The sequence below is a fragment of the Toxorhynchites rutilus genome, chromosome 2, assembly GCF_029784135.1.
Source record: "Toxorhynchites rutilus septentrionalis strain SRP chromosome 2, ASM2978413v1, whole genome shotgun sequence".
NCBI lineage: Eukaryota > Metazoa > Arthropoda > Insecta > Diptera > Culicidae > Toxorhynchites > Toxorhynchites rutilus.
The window spans coordinates 341,381,153-341,399,529 of record NC_073745.1 but is presented as its reverse complement, the minus strand read 5'-3'; the positions used below and the strand labels follow the sequence as shown (position 1 = coordinate 341,399,529).

General features: G+C 38.4%; 1 protein-coding gene across 5 annotated transcripts in view; it reads right to left on the bottom strand.

Annotated features, from left to right (window-relative positions):
• The window catches only part of LOC129765445 (uncharacterized), a 351,357-nt gene that overhangs the window by 95,862 nt on the left and 237,118 nt on the right, over positions 1–18,377 (bottom strand). For all 5 annotated transcript variants that reach the window (XM_055765774.1, XM_055765777.1, XM_055765775.1 and 2 more), the window contains one exon: positions 1,162–1,689. In XM_055765774.1, coding sequence (XP_055621749.1) covers positions 1,162–1,689 — 528 coding nt within the window. The remainder of the gene's footprint in view (positions 1–1,161; positions 1,690–18,377) is intronic.

The window sequence follows — 18,377 nt, the reverse complement described above, 5'->3', positions numbered from 1 at the left end:
TCGGCATAAATGCCACACCACACAGTAACTTTTTGGTCGTAAAGAGGTTGCGTTTCGATGAATTGAGGGTTTTCAGTAGCATAAAACCGACAATTTTGTTTATTCACTCCTCCATTCAAGTTGAAATGCGCCTCATCAGACATTATGATTTTTTGCCAAAAGCCACAATTGAGAAGTTATTTTGAATGTACAGCTGAACAATTTCAGCGCGTTGTTTAGGTGTGTATTGTTCCATGGTTATAATTGTACTGAAATGACGCTTCCAACGCGGTATGACATTTGTTAATCTGACATCTCTGTCAAAAGTTATGGGGTTGCCAGATGCTTACACTTTAAATGGCCCACCCTGTATATAGTGCCGCATATAGCGATCTTACCAAACTCGTAATACCGATACACGACATAATCCGATATTGATATATAAATCGTGTTTTTGCATTTTATACGTTTCTTAATTTGATAGATTTTGGTTGACATTATACACGATTGTGAATTGATTCTATATCATGTACGATTCAGCACATAAAAAATTCTATGATCTTGGAATTTGGTGAAAGCTTCATCGGCATGTTCGATAACGTGTACGATAACGATAACGTTTAGGATTTCAAACTATCTGTCCAAAGTAACACAAGTAAAAAAATAATTGGGAAACACTTTTCATTAAATATTTATCGACTGTTGTTATGCAATCTGCGAAAATTGAGAGCTTTCGTCACCTTTTAATTAAACCTTGTCAAATAGATAAAGAAACACAAATAAGCAGCACACAATCTGCACTAATTCTGGTTAGCTTTACAATCGTGGCATTTTGGCAGAAATCCTTAAATCCGGATGTGAAATAGATAAAAACAAAGTATCAATGAATTTATGATTTGACATCTAAATCTATGATGAATAAACAGATACAAAACATCATATCATTTTGAGACATGAAAGAGATGAGAAGACATGGAAAAACTTGAATGAGTAACGAGTAAAACTTAAACCAACAGAAAACAGGAAGAAAAGTTTCACAAACAAAGAACTAGAAGACATAAATAATAAATAAATAAAAAGAGAGCGCTTAGTTTGTACAACGACACTCTATGAACCCACCGGAGTATTGCGCGAGCGCGGCTGAGAGGCTGTTTATTTGGCCAAGCGGATTCAGTTATGTACCTTTCTCGGTCCGTAACCGTATCCGTAGCCAGCGGAAGACGGCTGGTACGGAGTGGGTTCCGTTTGAAAGGGTGGTGGGACGTAAGGCTGCTGCTGTTGTTGCTGCTGCTGCTGACGGGGCGCGGGACGGTAAACCGGAACCGGTGATTGAACGTGGGCCCAACCGCGTGGGCTGTGGCCACCGCCAATTATCTGGGGCGAACGGGGCGATGCCAGAGAAGCCGTCGATGGCGAAGAGTAGCGTTTCTGCTGCTGCTGCTGCTGTTGTTGGTAGTGCGGAGCGCTAACGGGACGAGCCGGTTGAAACTGGTGCTGCTGCTGTGGCTGTTGGGGCTGTTGGGGTACAACAGCACGGCCGCCGCTGAAGGCTACGGTCGAGGAACCGCCCAGTGGGGACACTGTACGGCGCTGTTGGGCCGGATATTGGGGCGTTGACAGATTTTGAGGCGACGCCGGTGGGTAGCTCGGATACTTGAGCTGATTGACCGGTGACTTCGGGGTTTGGTGCGGTGAGATGTGGGATGTAGCCTGCAGCGAGAGGGGTGATTTGGTTGCGATTGATGACAAACACGGATGCGTATTTTTTGCATTTGATGAAGAGGATGAGCGAAAAGCGGTTTTGGTTTTTTTCCGTTGGGAGAGAAAAAAGAAAAATAAAATTAAAAAATGATGGCATCTCTCTGTTTACTGGGAGTTTGATTGGCTGTTTGTGTGTGTGTGTGCTTGTATGTTTGTATGCTTTCGATATGCAGAAGCGGGATTGTTTGCGTTTCAACCAATCGGCATTTTACGGAAATCGAGCAAGTGTTGTGTCAATACAAACAGTTCATGTTCAATATTTTCTTTTTTGTTAATTTCTTGGCGAGAATTACGATTAATTCAGGAATATATTTCACACACTATAAGAAACCATAGAAAATGCAATTCGTCCATCACAATGACACTAGAGTATTGGCTGTTCACATTCAAATTGATTCCCCTTTCTGTCGGTTCTATCCATGTTTCCAATTTAGGAACAATCCGCGAAAAGTCCGTTCACACCTGGCTGTCGGTGAACGCTGTTTTCACTCCTGTTTACCCTGTTCCCTAATCCTCAATCCTGTAGACAATTCGCGCTACCGTATACACAGCTGATCCCCGGCTCCCAGCCAGTAATCCGCCAGAGTTGCTCGCAGTTCGGCTGTTCCGACTTGTGCCAAACTGGCGCCAATTTTGCAGTCGAGAATTTATTGTTAAAAGCTGGCAAGTCAAACTGTGATGGTGGCGCTGGCGGCGGCGGAAAAGCCAGCAGATAGCTAAATCTTCCCCAGCTTCCGAGAGGATTCTCCCTCTAGTGCTACTGACGTGTCCACTTTGGGTTGGCTCCGAATGGACTTCAGCGCACTCTAATTTAACAGCAAGCCGAAAAGTGGGGAAACTTTTTCTATACTTTCCCCCAGAGTGGAGTGCTAACTGATGGGGGAAACTGCTTCAGCGCGGAATAGAGTATTTTGCTTCGGTCACAGTATTCTACTGTTTGTGCCGAGCGCCAGTTTTGGGTGGCAGTCCCTATTCAGTCCGGACCTTACGCAATGGATTCGACGTTGGTACAAGTTGTTTTTCTCAATTTTTTAGAGGATTTGCTGTCATTTACACTAGCAAAGCCCCTCTCTCCGTCGGCGAATTATTGTGTTTGCCTTCGGAAAAAGCATCTCGAGCACGTTCCGGAAGTCCATTTTAAACCGACCGCCAGCCAGAAAACAGGAATTCAATTTAAGTTATTGAAGTAAAACATGCCTTATTGCAGTCTTTTCTCCCATTTCGAAATCAGCTGCGTAAAGCAGGCAAAACGTAAAAATAAAAAGGGATGGTAAATACGCCCTTGAATAGGATGGAAACACAAGCAGAGAGCGGACATTTTTATTAATATTACAAGCAACAGGATCCCAGCTTGGCACGGAAACCGCATTCAGGGCATCGTGTGGTGGCCGAGAGGGAGAGCGCGGAAGGGACAAGCGGATGGACGAGTATCCGCTTAAGTTACGCTCGAAAATGTCAATCATTTTTATATACAAATGTAGGAGAGCTGCTCGCCTTGTCGCCGATGGAAACTGAGACTAGTGAAAAGCGCAAAAAAAATGAAACAGGGAAAGGCAAACAAACCGCCGCAGCCACTCCGGTGAGTGTGAGATGGATGGGGAGGAAATGTTTGGGTTTGGATTGATTGAAGTGATGGTTTTTTTTAATTTTTTGGACGTCAGCGTCGGGAAGGTGATATTTGATCGTCGGAAAGTGTGTGATGAGTACATTTGATCATTTTTAACGAACTTTGAGTGAGAAACGGTAAAAGTGTATGTTGTCACTTTTGTACTTTGATCGAATTGAGTGGTGTGAACGTCAATAGCAGAGGAGTGGTCCCGGTACAAAGCGAAAAACCATTCGGGTGTCTACAACATTCGAGCCAGCACTGATGATGGCCAAATGAACACGTTAGTTAGCAGATGCACTACATATATCTTAAACCACCGTTCATGAGCATCCGCTAATGTTACGCAATCCATTACGATGTAAGGATTCCACACAATTTGACGAAAAACCATTCAATTGAATGCGGCTCGCAGATGGGGATGGCATCTGCGAGCCGCTTTATAAACACAACGGAAATACGCCGTTTTTAAACAAATTCTGACGGGCGGTGAAAAACGGAATGTTTACAGCAATGTTGAGCGAAAAAAATGTTTGGATAATGGAGATGAATCTTTAATAGCTACCCCTCAAATCCGGTCTTCACCCGAAGAAATTCGTTCTCTGTGTCTGATAAGATTGGAAATCATAGTGAGGATTATGAGGTCGATAAATTCTAACTTAGAACTAACGTACAGAATGAGCCAATATGAAAAGCGTCGTATTCTACTAGGCCGATGCCAGAGCTCATGCCACTCCAAAACCTGGAACAAAATTTATCCCACTCGCTATACAAACCAAATATTGCATCTTAAGATTCTTCCTTGTTCAAGTTCCTGCAATTCTCCTAAGGGTAAAACTATGACTTTTTGAACAGCATTAAATGCATTATGTAGGTTTACCGCATGAAATTAAACATGTTCTGGGAATAGATTTTTTCTTATCTGCACAATTTGTATTTCCAACATTGGTCAAGATTGTCATCACTATGAGCAATCGATTCACGGAACAATAAATAAAGGGTGTGTCACATCAAATTGCATCACGGAAAAAACGCTGTTGAAATTCGCCCAGTAGACCGATCCTTTTGAACATTTTAGACAGTAAAATAAAAACTATTAAACAACTTTTGGCATTTTCTTTTTATTCATACTTCGAGCCCAAGCCCGTATGCTCGCACCTTCCTCTTTACCCCGTCCATAAGGTTCTGTACAACGTCAGGTTGTAGTTTTTTTTGAACAGAAATCCATTTTCTCTTGAAGTCCGCCTCCGATTTGACAACTTTTGGGTTCTTCCGGAGGGCCTGCTTCATAATCGCCCAATATTTCTCTATTGGGCGAAGCTCCGGCGCGTTGGGCGGGTTCATTTCCTTTGGCACGAAGGTGACCCTGTTGGCTTCGTATCACTCCAACACGTCCTTTGAATAGTGGCACGAAGCGAGATCCGGCCAGAAGATGGTTGGGCCCTCGTGCTGCTTCAATAGTGGTAGTAAGCGCTTCTGTAGGCACTCCTTAAGGTAAACCTGCCCGTTTACCGTGCCGGTCATCACTAAGGGGGGCTCCGCTTTCCGCAAGAGCAGATCGCTTGCCACACCATGTACTTTTTGGCAAACTTGGATAGTTTCTGCTTGCGAATCTCCTCCGGAACGCTGAATTTGTCCTCTGCGGAGAAGAACAACAGGCCCGGCAGCTGACGAAAGTCCGCTTTGACGTAGGTTTCGTTGTCCATTACCAGGCAATGCGGCTTCGTCAGCATTTCGGTGTACAGCTTCCGGGCTCGCGTCTTCCCCACCATGTTTTGCCTTTCGTCGCGGTTAGGAGCTTTCTGAACCTTGTATGTACGCAGGCCCTCCCGCTGCTTGGTCCGCTGGACGAATGAACTTGACAAATTCAGCTTATTGGCGACATCCCGGACCGAATTTCTCGGATCACGTCTAAACTGCTTAACTACGCGCTTGTGATCTTTTTTACTGACGGAGCATCCATTTTTGCCGTTCTTCACCTTCCGGTCGATGGTTAGGTTCTCGAAGTATCGTTTTAGTACTCTGCTGACCGTGGATTGGACGATTCCCAGCATCTCACCGATGTCCCGATGTGACAACTCCGGATTCTCGAAATGAGTGCACAGGATTAATTCACGACGCTCTTTTTCGTTTGACGACATTTTTCCAAATTTACGAAAAATTGACAGTGAAGCATGGCCAACGTGATCTATACACTCTTATCTGATTATAAGCGAAAGCTGAAGATATAATTCCTAAAAATTAAATTTCTACAGCGTTTTTTCCGTGATGCAATTCGATGTGACACACCCTTTATATAAACGGTTTCGAGCATGACGAGCATTATTTTGCCACTAGCTCTTCTTCCTACCTTCCACGCCAAATCAGCCGGCCGCTAACCTGCCCCAATCCAAATTCTTTTAAACTTTTTTTTTTTTTTATGATGGAGAGTACCTAAAATCAGATGTCTGATTAAAATATGGTGTTCAACCAAGTTGTTGGAAAATCAATGAGCTATTTAGGAAAACTAACAGTGGATTTGAACTGTTAGAGAATCTTACTCAAAAATTGAATTTAAAAGCAATATTTTTTTCTAATAATATTTATATCAATTTTTTTGTATATTTTCATTGGAAAACTCTTCTAATTTAACATAATTTGACGTAGAGTAGTGCCATGCTGGACTGTTTAAGGTGGAGATATAAATTTTTGAAAATTTATGAAATTTTAATACTTTGTAAAATCGTAATAATTTAAGAAAAGTAACATGAAAAATAGATACATGAAATTCGATACGAGATGAAAAACTATATATAACGTTCAATCCTAGGACCAACCGTTCCCGAGATATAACCAGTTTAATGTAATAAATATGACGCTCGTGAAACATTCGAAAATGTATACTGTTGCTCGAAACTACGACTTTCATTAAAAGAAATTGGTTATACACTGCGTTACACAACTATAGTTTTTTCTGAGTTTCCAGCAACCGGTCTCGAGATACATTGCGTTTCATAATTATAGAGCCACTCATTTTCCAGAGATATTTAAAAAGCCGGATGAATTGAAGTACATAGTGTAGGACATAACAACTATCTTCATTTGGAAGACTGGCCATTTGAACTTTATTGTTGTGATCAGACGCGAAACATTCAAAAAACAAAAATTCTAATGTTTCATAACTATAGAACCAGATAGAAAAACTCGTTTATTATCGTTTATTTTTGATTTTGGATCGAAAACACCGTGATAATTGGCTAATTTGACATCAATTCGTAACATCCGGAAAGTCAAGGCATGGTTTATTAAGGAGGAGCTTCAGATTCTGGACTGGTCAGTTTGTTTACCATATCAACACCCTATCAAGAACTTATGAGGAGTGATCGTACGAATAGTAGATGCAGCTTACAAGCAGTATGCATGATTTGAAGAGTTTAAACGAGCAGTATCCACTACGTAGAATGAGATACACACTTCAACATGGCGTAGCTTCGATAAAACCACCCCAAATGGGTTATTTGAACTGATTGAAAACTAAAGATGACCTACTAATTAGAACCTTATTGTAATTCATGTTACACTGGAATTTATGTTTTTTAATGTTTCGCGTCTGAACAGAACAATAAAGTTCAAATGGCCAGTCTTCAAATGAAGACAGTTGTTATATCCTACACTATATACTTCAATTCATCCGACATCTTAAATATCTCTGGAAAATGAGTGGTTCTATAATTATGAAACGCAATGTATCTCGAGACCGGTTGCTCCTAGGATAAAACGTTATATATTGTTTTTCATGTTCAATCACATGTGGATTCTATTTTTCATGTTACTTTTCTTGAATGCTTACGATTTCACAAAATATTGAAATTTCATAAATATTTCTGTTTTGGTGAGTCCGACAAGGGATCACAATACGTCAATCTTGGTCAAATTATAAGTGTTTTTCAATAAAAATATACAAACAATACCGAAGGGTGGTGTTTTTAAAAGTTAAAAGGTTTAAAAGTTAAATGTTAAAAGGTTTTTTAAAAGAAGTTTTTAACATTAAATTGAATCTTATTTTTTCCTAACAGTTCGTTACTTTTCCATCAACTTTGTCAAACATCATATATCAATCACATATTCGGATTTTGAGTTACGCTTTTTTGAAAGAAAGATCTATTTATATGATTAGAATATGCCCCTTTTAAAAAATCAGTCATAATTTCATCTGGTCATATGATAATGAAAATTATGATTTTATATAACTTCCACCATAAGTACCAAGTATCAAAAAGTCGGAGAGGATTGCGTTAAAATTTATTGTTTTTTTATCGATTCGGCGTGGAATTGCTCTATATGAACTACAAAACACCCTGTGTCTTCATCGATTCTAATAGAGCAATTTCATGACCCGACCCTCTCCGATTTTTTCGATACTTGGTATACTGCTGTTCTACGCACAGTTGTCCCATGTTACTTTTTGATAATTTTCACTTTTCTTCATGAACCAATGTTTTTCTGCATAATCTTCCAGAAAAACACAAAAAAGTTATTGTTTGCTCCCAGCTTTTAAAAACACAACATCAAACTCAATTGTCCCATGTTGATATTCTATGCATAAATGTTCCACCCTGTATTTTTTGTAGATCTACAAGAAATAAATCGGTTCTTATACATGAATTTGATGTGACGCTCTCAGCAGGCCTAATGCACTCATTTCCGATTTGGAAGAATGAATCAATTCTCAAACAAATGAAAAAAACAGTTCAACAGAACGCGTATTTTAGGCATAAAAGTCACACCATAATTTTTTAAAACCCTAATCAAGCTTGATTGATTCAAGTGAGGGGAATGTTTCACATTTCATTAGACAATAGACTACTGCTCATAGAAGACTCGGTGTATTGCTAAACTGAACGCTAAAAGCTTCTGGTAGACAAATATGGTAAAAAACTTTGATTGCATTTTTCTCAGTTGCTGATTTTAGAACATGGGACAACTATGCGTAGAACGGCAGTATATATGGTGGAAAATCACCTAAAATCACAATTTTCAGTATCATATGATGATTGGGTTTGAGATATAAATGTTATTAATGTTAAGTTTTACTTCTTGAGTAAGTTTTATAGCAGAGTATTAAAAGTGTTATTTTTTCTAATTAGTTAATTAATTTTCCAACAAATTTCATCAACATCATATTGTAATCAGACATCGGCATTTAGAGCTACGATTTTTAAAAGAACGATCAATGATTTTGAATGCGTCCATTTCGATAGTAATTCAAATTGGTCAGATGGCAATGGATTTTGGGATTTTGGGTAGCTTCCATCATATGTGCCAAGTTCAATAAAATTGCGTCAAAATTTGCTGTTTTCCGGCTGATTTGATGAGTAATTGCTTTACCAGCTTAACTTCCTACCAAGATGAGAGGAGGCAGTCATATATAAACTACAAAACACCATGTGCCTCTAATATTTGAAAAATTAAGATCGTCTCTCCCTTCTGTAGCTTCGCTTTGACTAGGACTACTTCGCCATTCGCCGCCAACAGAAAGTGTATTGAGCGAGGATGACTGATGAACTATTCTAATACTTATTCTAATTGACGTGACGGATGACCTTGGAACAAATAGTCATTTTTTGAGGTTGCATCGCAAGTTTGCCAGGTACAAGCCGGACTCGAATATATGTTATTCGATTATATACAATTTTAGACTCGATTATATACAGTTTAAATTTTTTTTATGGTTCAAATATGACTCATTTAAAAAAAAAAGTAACCTTTCAACATTGAGGTGAAATTTGAGTGACTAATAAAAGTACAGTTGGGTAAAATCACGGTTTTTGAAGATTTTTACTGGATTTTCTTCAGGAATTGTTTATATCGATATTGCAGCGAAATTAAGAAAGATAGAAGTGGGGTGTCAAAGAACAAATTGTATAGTGGTTTGAGAGCTTTTTTGGATTGATAGAAACAATCAAGTTTAATATGAATTTTTGGGAAAAAATTAATAAATACGCATTAAAAATTACTAACCTTTAGATTTTACATTTCCAAAATGTTATTTAAATACACTAATTTAGATGTTCCACTATATCCTGTACTTAATTTTCTCATCTTTCAAGTAAAAGTAATAGGATTGGCTTACGTGGCGTACTTTTTAGTGTAGAGCCAGTTTGAGGCAACAGAGTCCGAAATAAAAAAAAAAGTTCTATAACTCTGTCATGGTTGAAATTCGAACATATGCGTAGAAGGATTTATTCCATCAAATATGCACATATATCTTCTCTAGAGAGATTCAGGATAAAAATATTTTTTAATTAATTTTAGCTTTTTCGATATTAAGCATTTTGATTGGTTCAATTCGCCAATGGTTATATTCCGGTTTGTGAGTTAACAGAGTAGCGATATTAGGTATGTACGGAAAAGCAAATTCTTTTGTGAGTGGAACATTTTAATAATTGAAATAAATGTACTGGTGGGGTAAAACGGACAGTTGCCAGTGGGAGTGAGATGGACTGTGACAAGTCTGTTGATTCCTAAGGAATGCCCTGCGTCTATAAATGGGAATCAAATCGCCAAATGTGGACTGTTTAGAAGCTGACTGGAGCCAAAAGCAAAATAGTTGAGGGTCTGTCCGTTTATAATGCTGAAAAGCCCGATATCACTTTTAGGTGAATTAATTCGACTTTTTCATCAAATTATTCCTCTCGCGATCGATAAACCTCCACGCTTCACATATTACAAACCTGTCCATAATACCCGCATTGAAAAAAATGTTGTACTTTTCGGTCTGTTTTAATTTCTGTGAAAAACATTGAAAAAACATTTTTTGTTACATATTTGGCCAATTAGGTAGAAAAACAGTATATTGAATTGCAAGAAACTGATCAAAATTTTGGGAAACATGAGTTTCCAAAGATATAATTGAAGTTCTTCTGAACACATCCGTTTCACCCCCACCTCCCCTTTATAATAGAGTCCGCGCTGTATTGTAAAATACGAATGTAATAATATGAATTTGCAATGCTAAGTATCTGCCCCCTTTTTTCCAGAATTGATTCATACTATTCCAAAATGTAGTGAGTTGACATCAACCTAACTTAAATGGGAAAATAAATAAAGTTCTCGTGATTCGCCGTTCTAGGACTTTTTTTTTTTCTGAATAACGAATCTGATAAAGCTTTTGTGAACATTTGTCTCTTCTTAGAATTCAAATAACCACTTCGAGAAACTCTTTCCAGTCTACAGAAGACATGAAAGAACATTCTTGATTGGAACCCGGGGAAAAATTGATCCCAGGAAATGTGCTTAACGGTTTGAGTACGGGGCAAATTTTGTGAACATATGCAAGTGCGGATGGGTTTGAGTATATTTGAAAAATACTACTAAACGTAGATAACTACGTTCACGAAAGATCACAGATTTTGTCACAAAAGTTGTGTTAAAGTAAAAAAACACATTAAAAATGGTGTTAACGAAATTTATAAACATAACCTTTTTTTAAATAATGAGAAAATTATAATTAAACAATGTTATTCACAATTATGGTTTGCTGGTTGAGCAAACAGTACCAATTCATACATCTTAAATTTAAATTTAATTCTAATTTTCGTGTGATACGGAACATTGAAGAAATAGGAAAAACGATCAAGAAGCGAACGAAAACACAATCAACAAGGAAGTAATAGTAGTTCGAATGCAATCTTGATAATTTTGTGTGAATTACTCACTTAACACATTGAAATTGATTCTTTTTCCTGTTAGACTCCTATTGCCATAGCTAGTGGATTTACATCACAAAGTATTGATTTTGTTTACTCATTTCAATTTGTTTTCTTTTGATTGTAATATTTTTTTTGCATTGTTCATCTTGAATGTATTTTTTTATCCCTTTTGTTTATTTTAGGGTCATTAGCATTTTAGTGGTAACAGAGCCGAATTTTAATCGTGTAAATGTCACATGTTTATCATATCTGTAATTAGCACATTTACACAGTAGCCATTTAGGCGTAAGAGTTTTCCTTCTGTTCTTCCATTATCCAGTTAGACCGGACAGCGGAGACAGTTGATAGATAATTGTTGAGTTATTTATAGAACAGCAGCCCGATGTGTCTTGCAGAGCAGAGCAGTTGTATGGATGAATCGATCTTATTTCGACCGTGGATCGTTATTCTATAACAACACAAAGATGGTCAATGAGGGCCCTGAGTTTCGAACTCACGATCGATCGCTTACTAAGCGAACGCGCAACCAATGTGGTTACGGAGAACCCTTATTGAATGCATTGATTTGAATTAATTAAAAGTAATTATAACCCTAAATTTGGTTAAAACCCTAGCATCGAAGGATTAACAAAAATGAGAAAAGCATACCTAATTTATATAGGAATTTACATGCCAAATGCCTACGCTTAGAATTTTGTTTTCTACATTTTTTTTTCGTTTTCAGGATTCTAAAATACATGGAAATGAGATGAAAAGAATCAAACAACTTTTTAGTCGCAACCCTATGTGCGACTATGTGACCTATGATTCACAACTTCATGAAGATCGAAATTAAGGCTTCATTGCACAACCTATCATATTCATAACATTTCAAGGCTTTAGGAATATTTCAAAAGCAAGAACATTGATGCCATACCTCTTGAAGCGGCGTCTTTACAGGTGAGAACAGGTTATGCTTCGATGAATTTGGTGGTATCAGCTGAGTGTACAAAACCGTCACCGTTACGAGATAGCACCATCGACTACAATCGATGCGTTCGAGACTAACATTGGAAGGAAAATGATCGTTATTGTAGTGACAGTTATTTTGCAACACGACAACGCACGGCCACACACTGCGAGACTAGTTCAGGGCGTTCGTCGCCCAGCGCGCTTCGGTCGATTTTCTTGCGAGGTTCAAATCCTACTGACGGCACGCCAGAAATTGAGCAGAAGGATGAGCGGAAATAGCAACGGCGTAACTCGAGTAAAGCCGAATCCCAGAGCATCTTTCAATCAAGAAGCATATTTACATCAGTGATCAATTACACATGATCTACACCCAAACTAGCGTTGGCAGAAAACATTTAATCTTCGGCAGATAAAATGCTTTCTCGTGTGCTCAAGGATGAAATGAGCAAATAAAAGCACCTGCTTCGAAGACTTTAAAATGTGGGAGCAGACATCTCTTTCTTTTTTCTTCATTCATCTGTTTCGGGATTGTACCGAAAAAAAGATCGCAACGGGGATCGAACCAAGCTGTTTTACACGGCCACGCTATCTACATAGCCACTGGTGCTGTTGCATAAAAGCGTGATAATATTACACCCCATTTTAAATTGAAGTTGAAAAGTGTTTTCAAATAAAGAAAAGGAGAGCATAAACGTGAATCTATATCCTTCTCGGTCTGGGCTGTGTATGTAACAAAGTATGCCGAAAGCTTCAATGCGTGCTTATTTGTTTCATTTTTCTCATAATATTCGAATTTACCACATTTTCAGACCGTTAGAATTGAATCAATTTAAGCTGCAAAAAACAAATACCAGTTCCTTTGAATTTTGGACTCTTTGAAACATGGAACATTAATGAAACATGAAACTTGAAACTATCTTAGTATTTAATTAATCAAAATTTCTATTTGATTGTGGCGTTTTAGTGTTCTGTCGGCTTCGAAATAATTTTGTTCCATTGAATGTTTTTCTTATTCTACAAAAGTCAACTTCATTATTCAATCACAAAATCAACTTGATGAACACCCCAAAAATAATATTCGGGCCTCCAGAGACACTAACAACCATACATTGTTGATTCGCGTGTCTTCCGTTTCGAAACAAACCGTTATTGAAACAAGTACCTCCCCTTGAGGATCACTCAAGCCATCCTGTTTGTTTAATTTATTTAATTCAACTTGACATGAGATGTTTCCCTAGTCATGATACCTTCCGCCGCGCGAATGATATGGTTGCGTGCATCCATCACTTTCGGTTTTCGTCAGCATGAGATCGTAACTTTTGTGCATCAATGTGGTGAAACTAGGCATGCACCAGTAGTGTTGTTTGCTTAGCTGGATTCCCGTCACTTTTAATTGATTGATTTGATTTGTTGATTTATGGAATTTAAAATTGACAGTAGGTATATAAAATGCATCGACACTTCATATCACCATATCCTAGTGAATATCCCATTTATTTCAATATCCACCTGCGTGAAGCCACCCGAGAAAAGGTAAATCTCCCGACTTAATGTTATCCTTTTTGTCAATTTTTACCACATCCACAAACCCAGAGTTGGGCTAATCCCTTCTTTCATATCGCTGCCAAAACAAAGTCCCCACCTACCAAAGTACCCCTTGCCTCTAATCTATCAGTTTTTCCTGTGTCCCCCATATGTGTGCGGCGGTGGCCAGGTCCCATTTGGCAACCAGCTGAGAGCGAGAACATCCAAAAAAAGGGAGGAAAAGAACCGATTATTTGCATTTCAATGAGCTAATAAAAACGCTATCGACAACAATAGGTGGACAGCGCTGGTATAGTTTTGTGGAATTCGGCAGAAGCATGAAGGAGATGAGGTTTTTTTCTCGCCTCGGACGTGGGTTCAAACCCAGGAAAGGATGAAGGCGCCAGTAGGTGGGAGCGATTCTGGCTCCTAATAATAGGGGATTGTGGCCGTGTGGTTTGTGGTTTACAAGGTACGAAGATTATTTTGATTTATTTCGCTATTTTTCGGTACGAGCAAAGGTACAACAACCTGACTGCCGAAAGAAAACCCGGTAAACTGTGAAAAATCAAGGATCACCTAGTGGTATGAGCGGAGGGAAAATAAACACGTTAAATCGCCATTGAATTCTTAAATTCTCTCCCCTTCCCCTGTTTAGGGTTGTGACTGGTTAGAGGTGGCGGAGTCTTTAATTTTAATGAAAAATGCCGATAAATTTTCATCATAAGCCGATCTTTACGGAGGCCATGAAAAGGTTATATCCGGAAGCCCGAGATTCTTTCCGTCTGATTCCCTGTGCTCTCGTTCTCGTTCTCTTTCTCACTCTTTCATTTTTGTTGTTGTTGAATGAAAAGCCGTAAAGCCGTGATCCTGGAATTATTTTCGCAACGTTAAATTAAGATATATTTCCTCGCTTTCCGAATTTTTATTATCGGCCGCTGTCGGAACAAGCTTCTCGGATGCCACGTAGGAATCGAATGACAGCTTGTTGTGTGGGGAGCGGCTGAGGTCGTGATCCAATGCTGAAACGGATCAATAAAATCAGGTGGGAATCGGGTGGTGGGATGACGACGGATGAGGCGATGCACACGACACCCAACAGTGAGCCGTCAGTTCAGTTTTTGTTTCACCTTACCACGGCTTCTGAATGGTGCCGAGTGGTGTTTTTGCAGGTGAAAAATAAACAGGTGCAATCTGATGCGATGTGAAAATTTATGGCGCTTTAGAATTTATAGCGAGACGAATGAATTTATGGATGACGTACACTTCAACACGGGTGGGTGGTCGGTTCGACCTCGAGTCGATCGTTGCTCCGGGTGAAAATATGCGGGGTTGATATGCTTGGTTTTCACTCTGGCTGCTGTGTGCACTATCGGTGATGAAAACGACCCGTTTTATGCATGAAGTCGGCTGACATTCTGCAGTGAAATCTACCGGCAAATGCCTGCAGTTATGACAGATGGGATCTTTAATAATATTTCGGGACAATATGTTTTTTTTAGATTCTACCATCAACACCTTTACAAGCGATAACATAAATTTATTGCAATGGTAAAAATCAAAATGTAATGTGTGGTCGAGAAATGCTAACGGAACCAGGATTTTTGTCGAGGAAGGCATACCTTCAACGATCAACGCGAAACAATGGGTCATCAAGTTGAGTCTGCTCGGTGAAGAATTTGCATGGATGTATAAATTTAGATTTTTCGGATAACATGTTCTGAATATTTTCAGTCAGTGCAAGACAAGTGGTCTAGGCATATGCTCTAAGGATTGGAACAAACACAACACTCTGTAGTTCTGTGGAGTAGGAACAACTTCCATAAAGAAAAGGTTTCGATGACATATTATTTGTTTGAATCACAATGAATATAAAAGTTGTGTGCTATTTGAATTTCCAACTTTTTTTTTCCAATCAACTAGAAGTCATCTACATGTTAATCGATTTGAAAATGTCAGTTTTATGGTAGATAATCTTAACATTTGTCACGTTTGTGGCATGCAAAGATTCAGAAGATTCTCAATTTTCATAGAGGTGTATTTTAAATTTTGAGTTATTGCAAATTTAAAACGTTTGAAGTCTTCGTTCAATATTTCTATGTGACAAGACTAGACCTATGCGACTAGAATCCAATCTTCCCGCAAGTTTGAAGAAGGAAGGCTTATTGGCTTCAATTTAATATGTCGATCATCTAAATCGGTTCGGTAGTTCAAAAGTTATTAAAAAAATCATTTTTATATAAAAGGGGAAAATGGTTTTTGGGACCACCGGTTAACTTTGAAAAATCATATATCAAAACGAAAAAAAACCTCTCAGATATCGAGATATGTTATGTAAAAAATCCTCCATGAAAACAATAAAAACACTTACTGTCAAAAATAACGAGAATAAAATCCGTTTTTCAAGTTGAACATTTTTCAACAAAAGGCTAGCTCATTAGCTTCCATTTGATATGATAGATCATCTCAATCGGTTCAAAAGGTTCAAAAGTTATGAATTTTTGAAAAAGGTTATTTTTGGGAAAAAGTGAAAAAAAAAGAAATGGAAACCCTAATAAAAAAATAAAAAATACGAGTCTAATGTATTGCGATAAAGAACAAAATTATCGCTTTTGACGAAAATATGAGAACCACTATATCGGTTTGGCATGGAATGACTGACATCTTAATTATTATCAATAACTCAGAAATATCTCAGACAAAAATATAAACCAAATTCTGAAATTTTTTCAAAGTTTTTTTTGGGAACCAGAATCTGAATAAAATTTAAAACAAAATCAAACAAAAATATAAACCCTTCCATGCATTAAAATCTTCATAAAACCTGAAATTATACCAAAAACTGAAATGAAATCTCCATCTCAATCCAAATTATTCCAATGATATTATTTTCAAATTTCAAATTCAAGTTAAATTTTGAGTATGAAACTTATATTGAACAAAATTTCGAATTGAAATCTTAAGCGAAAACTTTAGAAATAAAAAAAATCTAAGCTAAAATCTAAATATAAACCCAATCATTTTTGGCTCACATCGTGATTCATATTTTGATGCAGATTCAACTTCGAGTTTTCAGATTTTGATTCCAGCTGAGGTCAAAATCATGTGTAATAATGTTCATTAACACTTTTTTGGATTTAAATATCCCAACTATAATTTGAACGATAATCAGAGAGAAATTTAAATTTATTGAAAATGCAAACAGAAAGTAGCGGATCAAAGCTTAAAATAGAATATAAACTCTACAGTTTGGAACCAAACCTGAGCTAAATCAAAATTCGAATCGAAAGTAATCTAAAACAGAAATTCAAATTTGACTTGAAATTTGAGCCAAAAAGCGGATCATTATCTGAAAATCTAAACAAAGTTATGATTCAAAATGTGAATTCATGTTAACTTTATTTTACTATCAACTATAATCTACACCGAAATTTTATCAAAAAACTGACTTAATACCATAACCAAAATTTGAATTTGAATTAATCTGAATAAAAATCTGGAACTAAACTAGAATAAGATTTAAGTATTAAAGGGTGTGTCACATCAAATTGCATCACGGAAAAAACGCTGTAGAAATTCGCCCAGTAGACCGATCCTTTTGAAAATTTTAGACAGTAAAATAAAAACTATTAAACAACTTTTGGCATTTTCTTTTTATTCATACTTTGAGCCCAAGCCCGTATGCTCGCACCTTCCTCTTTACCCCGTCCATAAGGTTCTGTACAACGTCAGGTTGTAGTTTTTTTTTCGAACAGAAATCCATTTTCTCTTGAAGTCCGCCTCCGATTTGACAACTTTTGGGTTCTTCCGGAGGGCCTGCTTCATAATCGCCCAATATTTCTCTATTGGGCGAAGCTCCGGCGCGTTGGGCGGGTTCATTTCCTTTGGCACGAAGGTGGCCCCGTTGGCTTCGTACCACTCCAACACGTCCTTTGAATAGTGGCACGAAGCGAGATCCGGCCAGAAGATGGTCGGGCCCTCGTGCTGCTTCAATAGTGGTAGTAAGCGCTTCTGTAGGCACTCCTTAAGGTAAACCTGCCCGTTTACCGTGCCGGTCATCACGAAGGGGGCGCTCCGCTTTCCGCAAGAGCAGATCGCTTGCCACATCATGTACTTTTTGGCAAACTTGGATAGTTTCTGCTTGCGAATCTCCTCCGGAACGCTGAATTTGTCCTCTGCGGAGAAGAACAACAGGCCCGGCAGCTAACGAAAGTCCGCTTTGACGTAGGTTTCGTCGTCCATTACCAGGCAATGCGGCTTCGTCAGCATTTCGGTGTACAGCTTCCGGGCTCGCGTCTTCCCCACCATGTTTTGCCTTTCGTCGCGGTTAGGAGCCTTCTGAATCTTGTATGTACGCAGGCCCTCCCGCTGCTTGGTCCGCTGGACGAATGAACTTGACAAATTCAGCTTATTGGCGACATCCCGGACCGAATTTCTCGGATCACGTCTAAACTGCTTAACTACGCGCTTGTGATCTTTTTCACTGACGGAGCATCCATTTTTGCCGTTCTTCACCTTCCGGTCGATGGTTAGGTTCTCGAAGTATCGTTTGAGTACTCTGCTGACCGTGGATTGGACGATTCCCAGCATCTTACCGATGTCCCGATGTGATAACTCCGGATTCTCGAAATGAGTGTACAGGATTAATTCACGACGCTCTTTTTCGTTCGACGACATTTTTCCAAATTTACGAAAAATTGACAGTGAAGCATGGCCAACGTGATCTATACACTCTTATCTGATTATAAGCGAAAGCTGAAGATATAATCCTAAAAATTAAATTTCTACAGCGTTTTTTCCGTGATGCAATTTGATGTGACACACCCTTTAATCAGAACAACAGAACACAAATCAATGTGTTCATA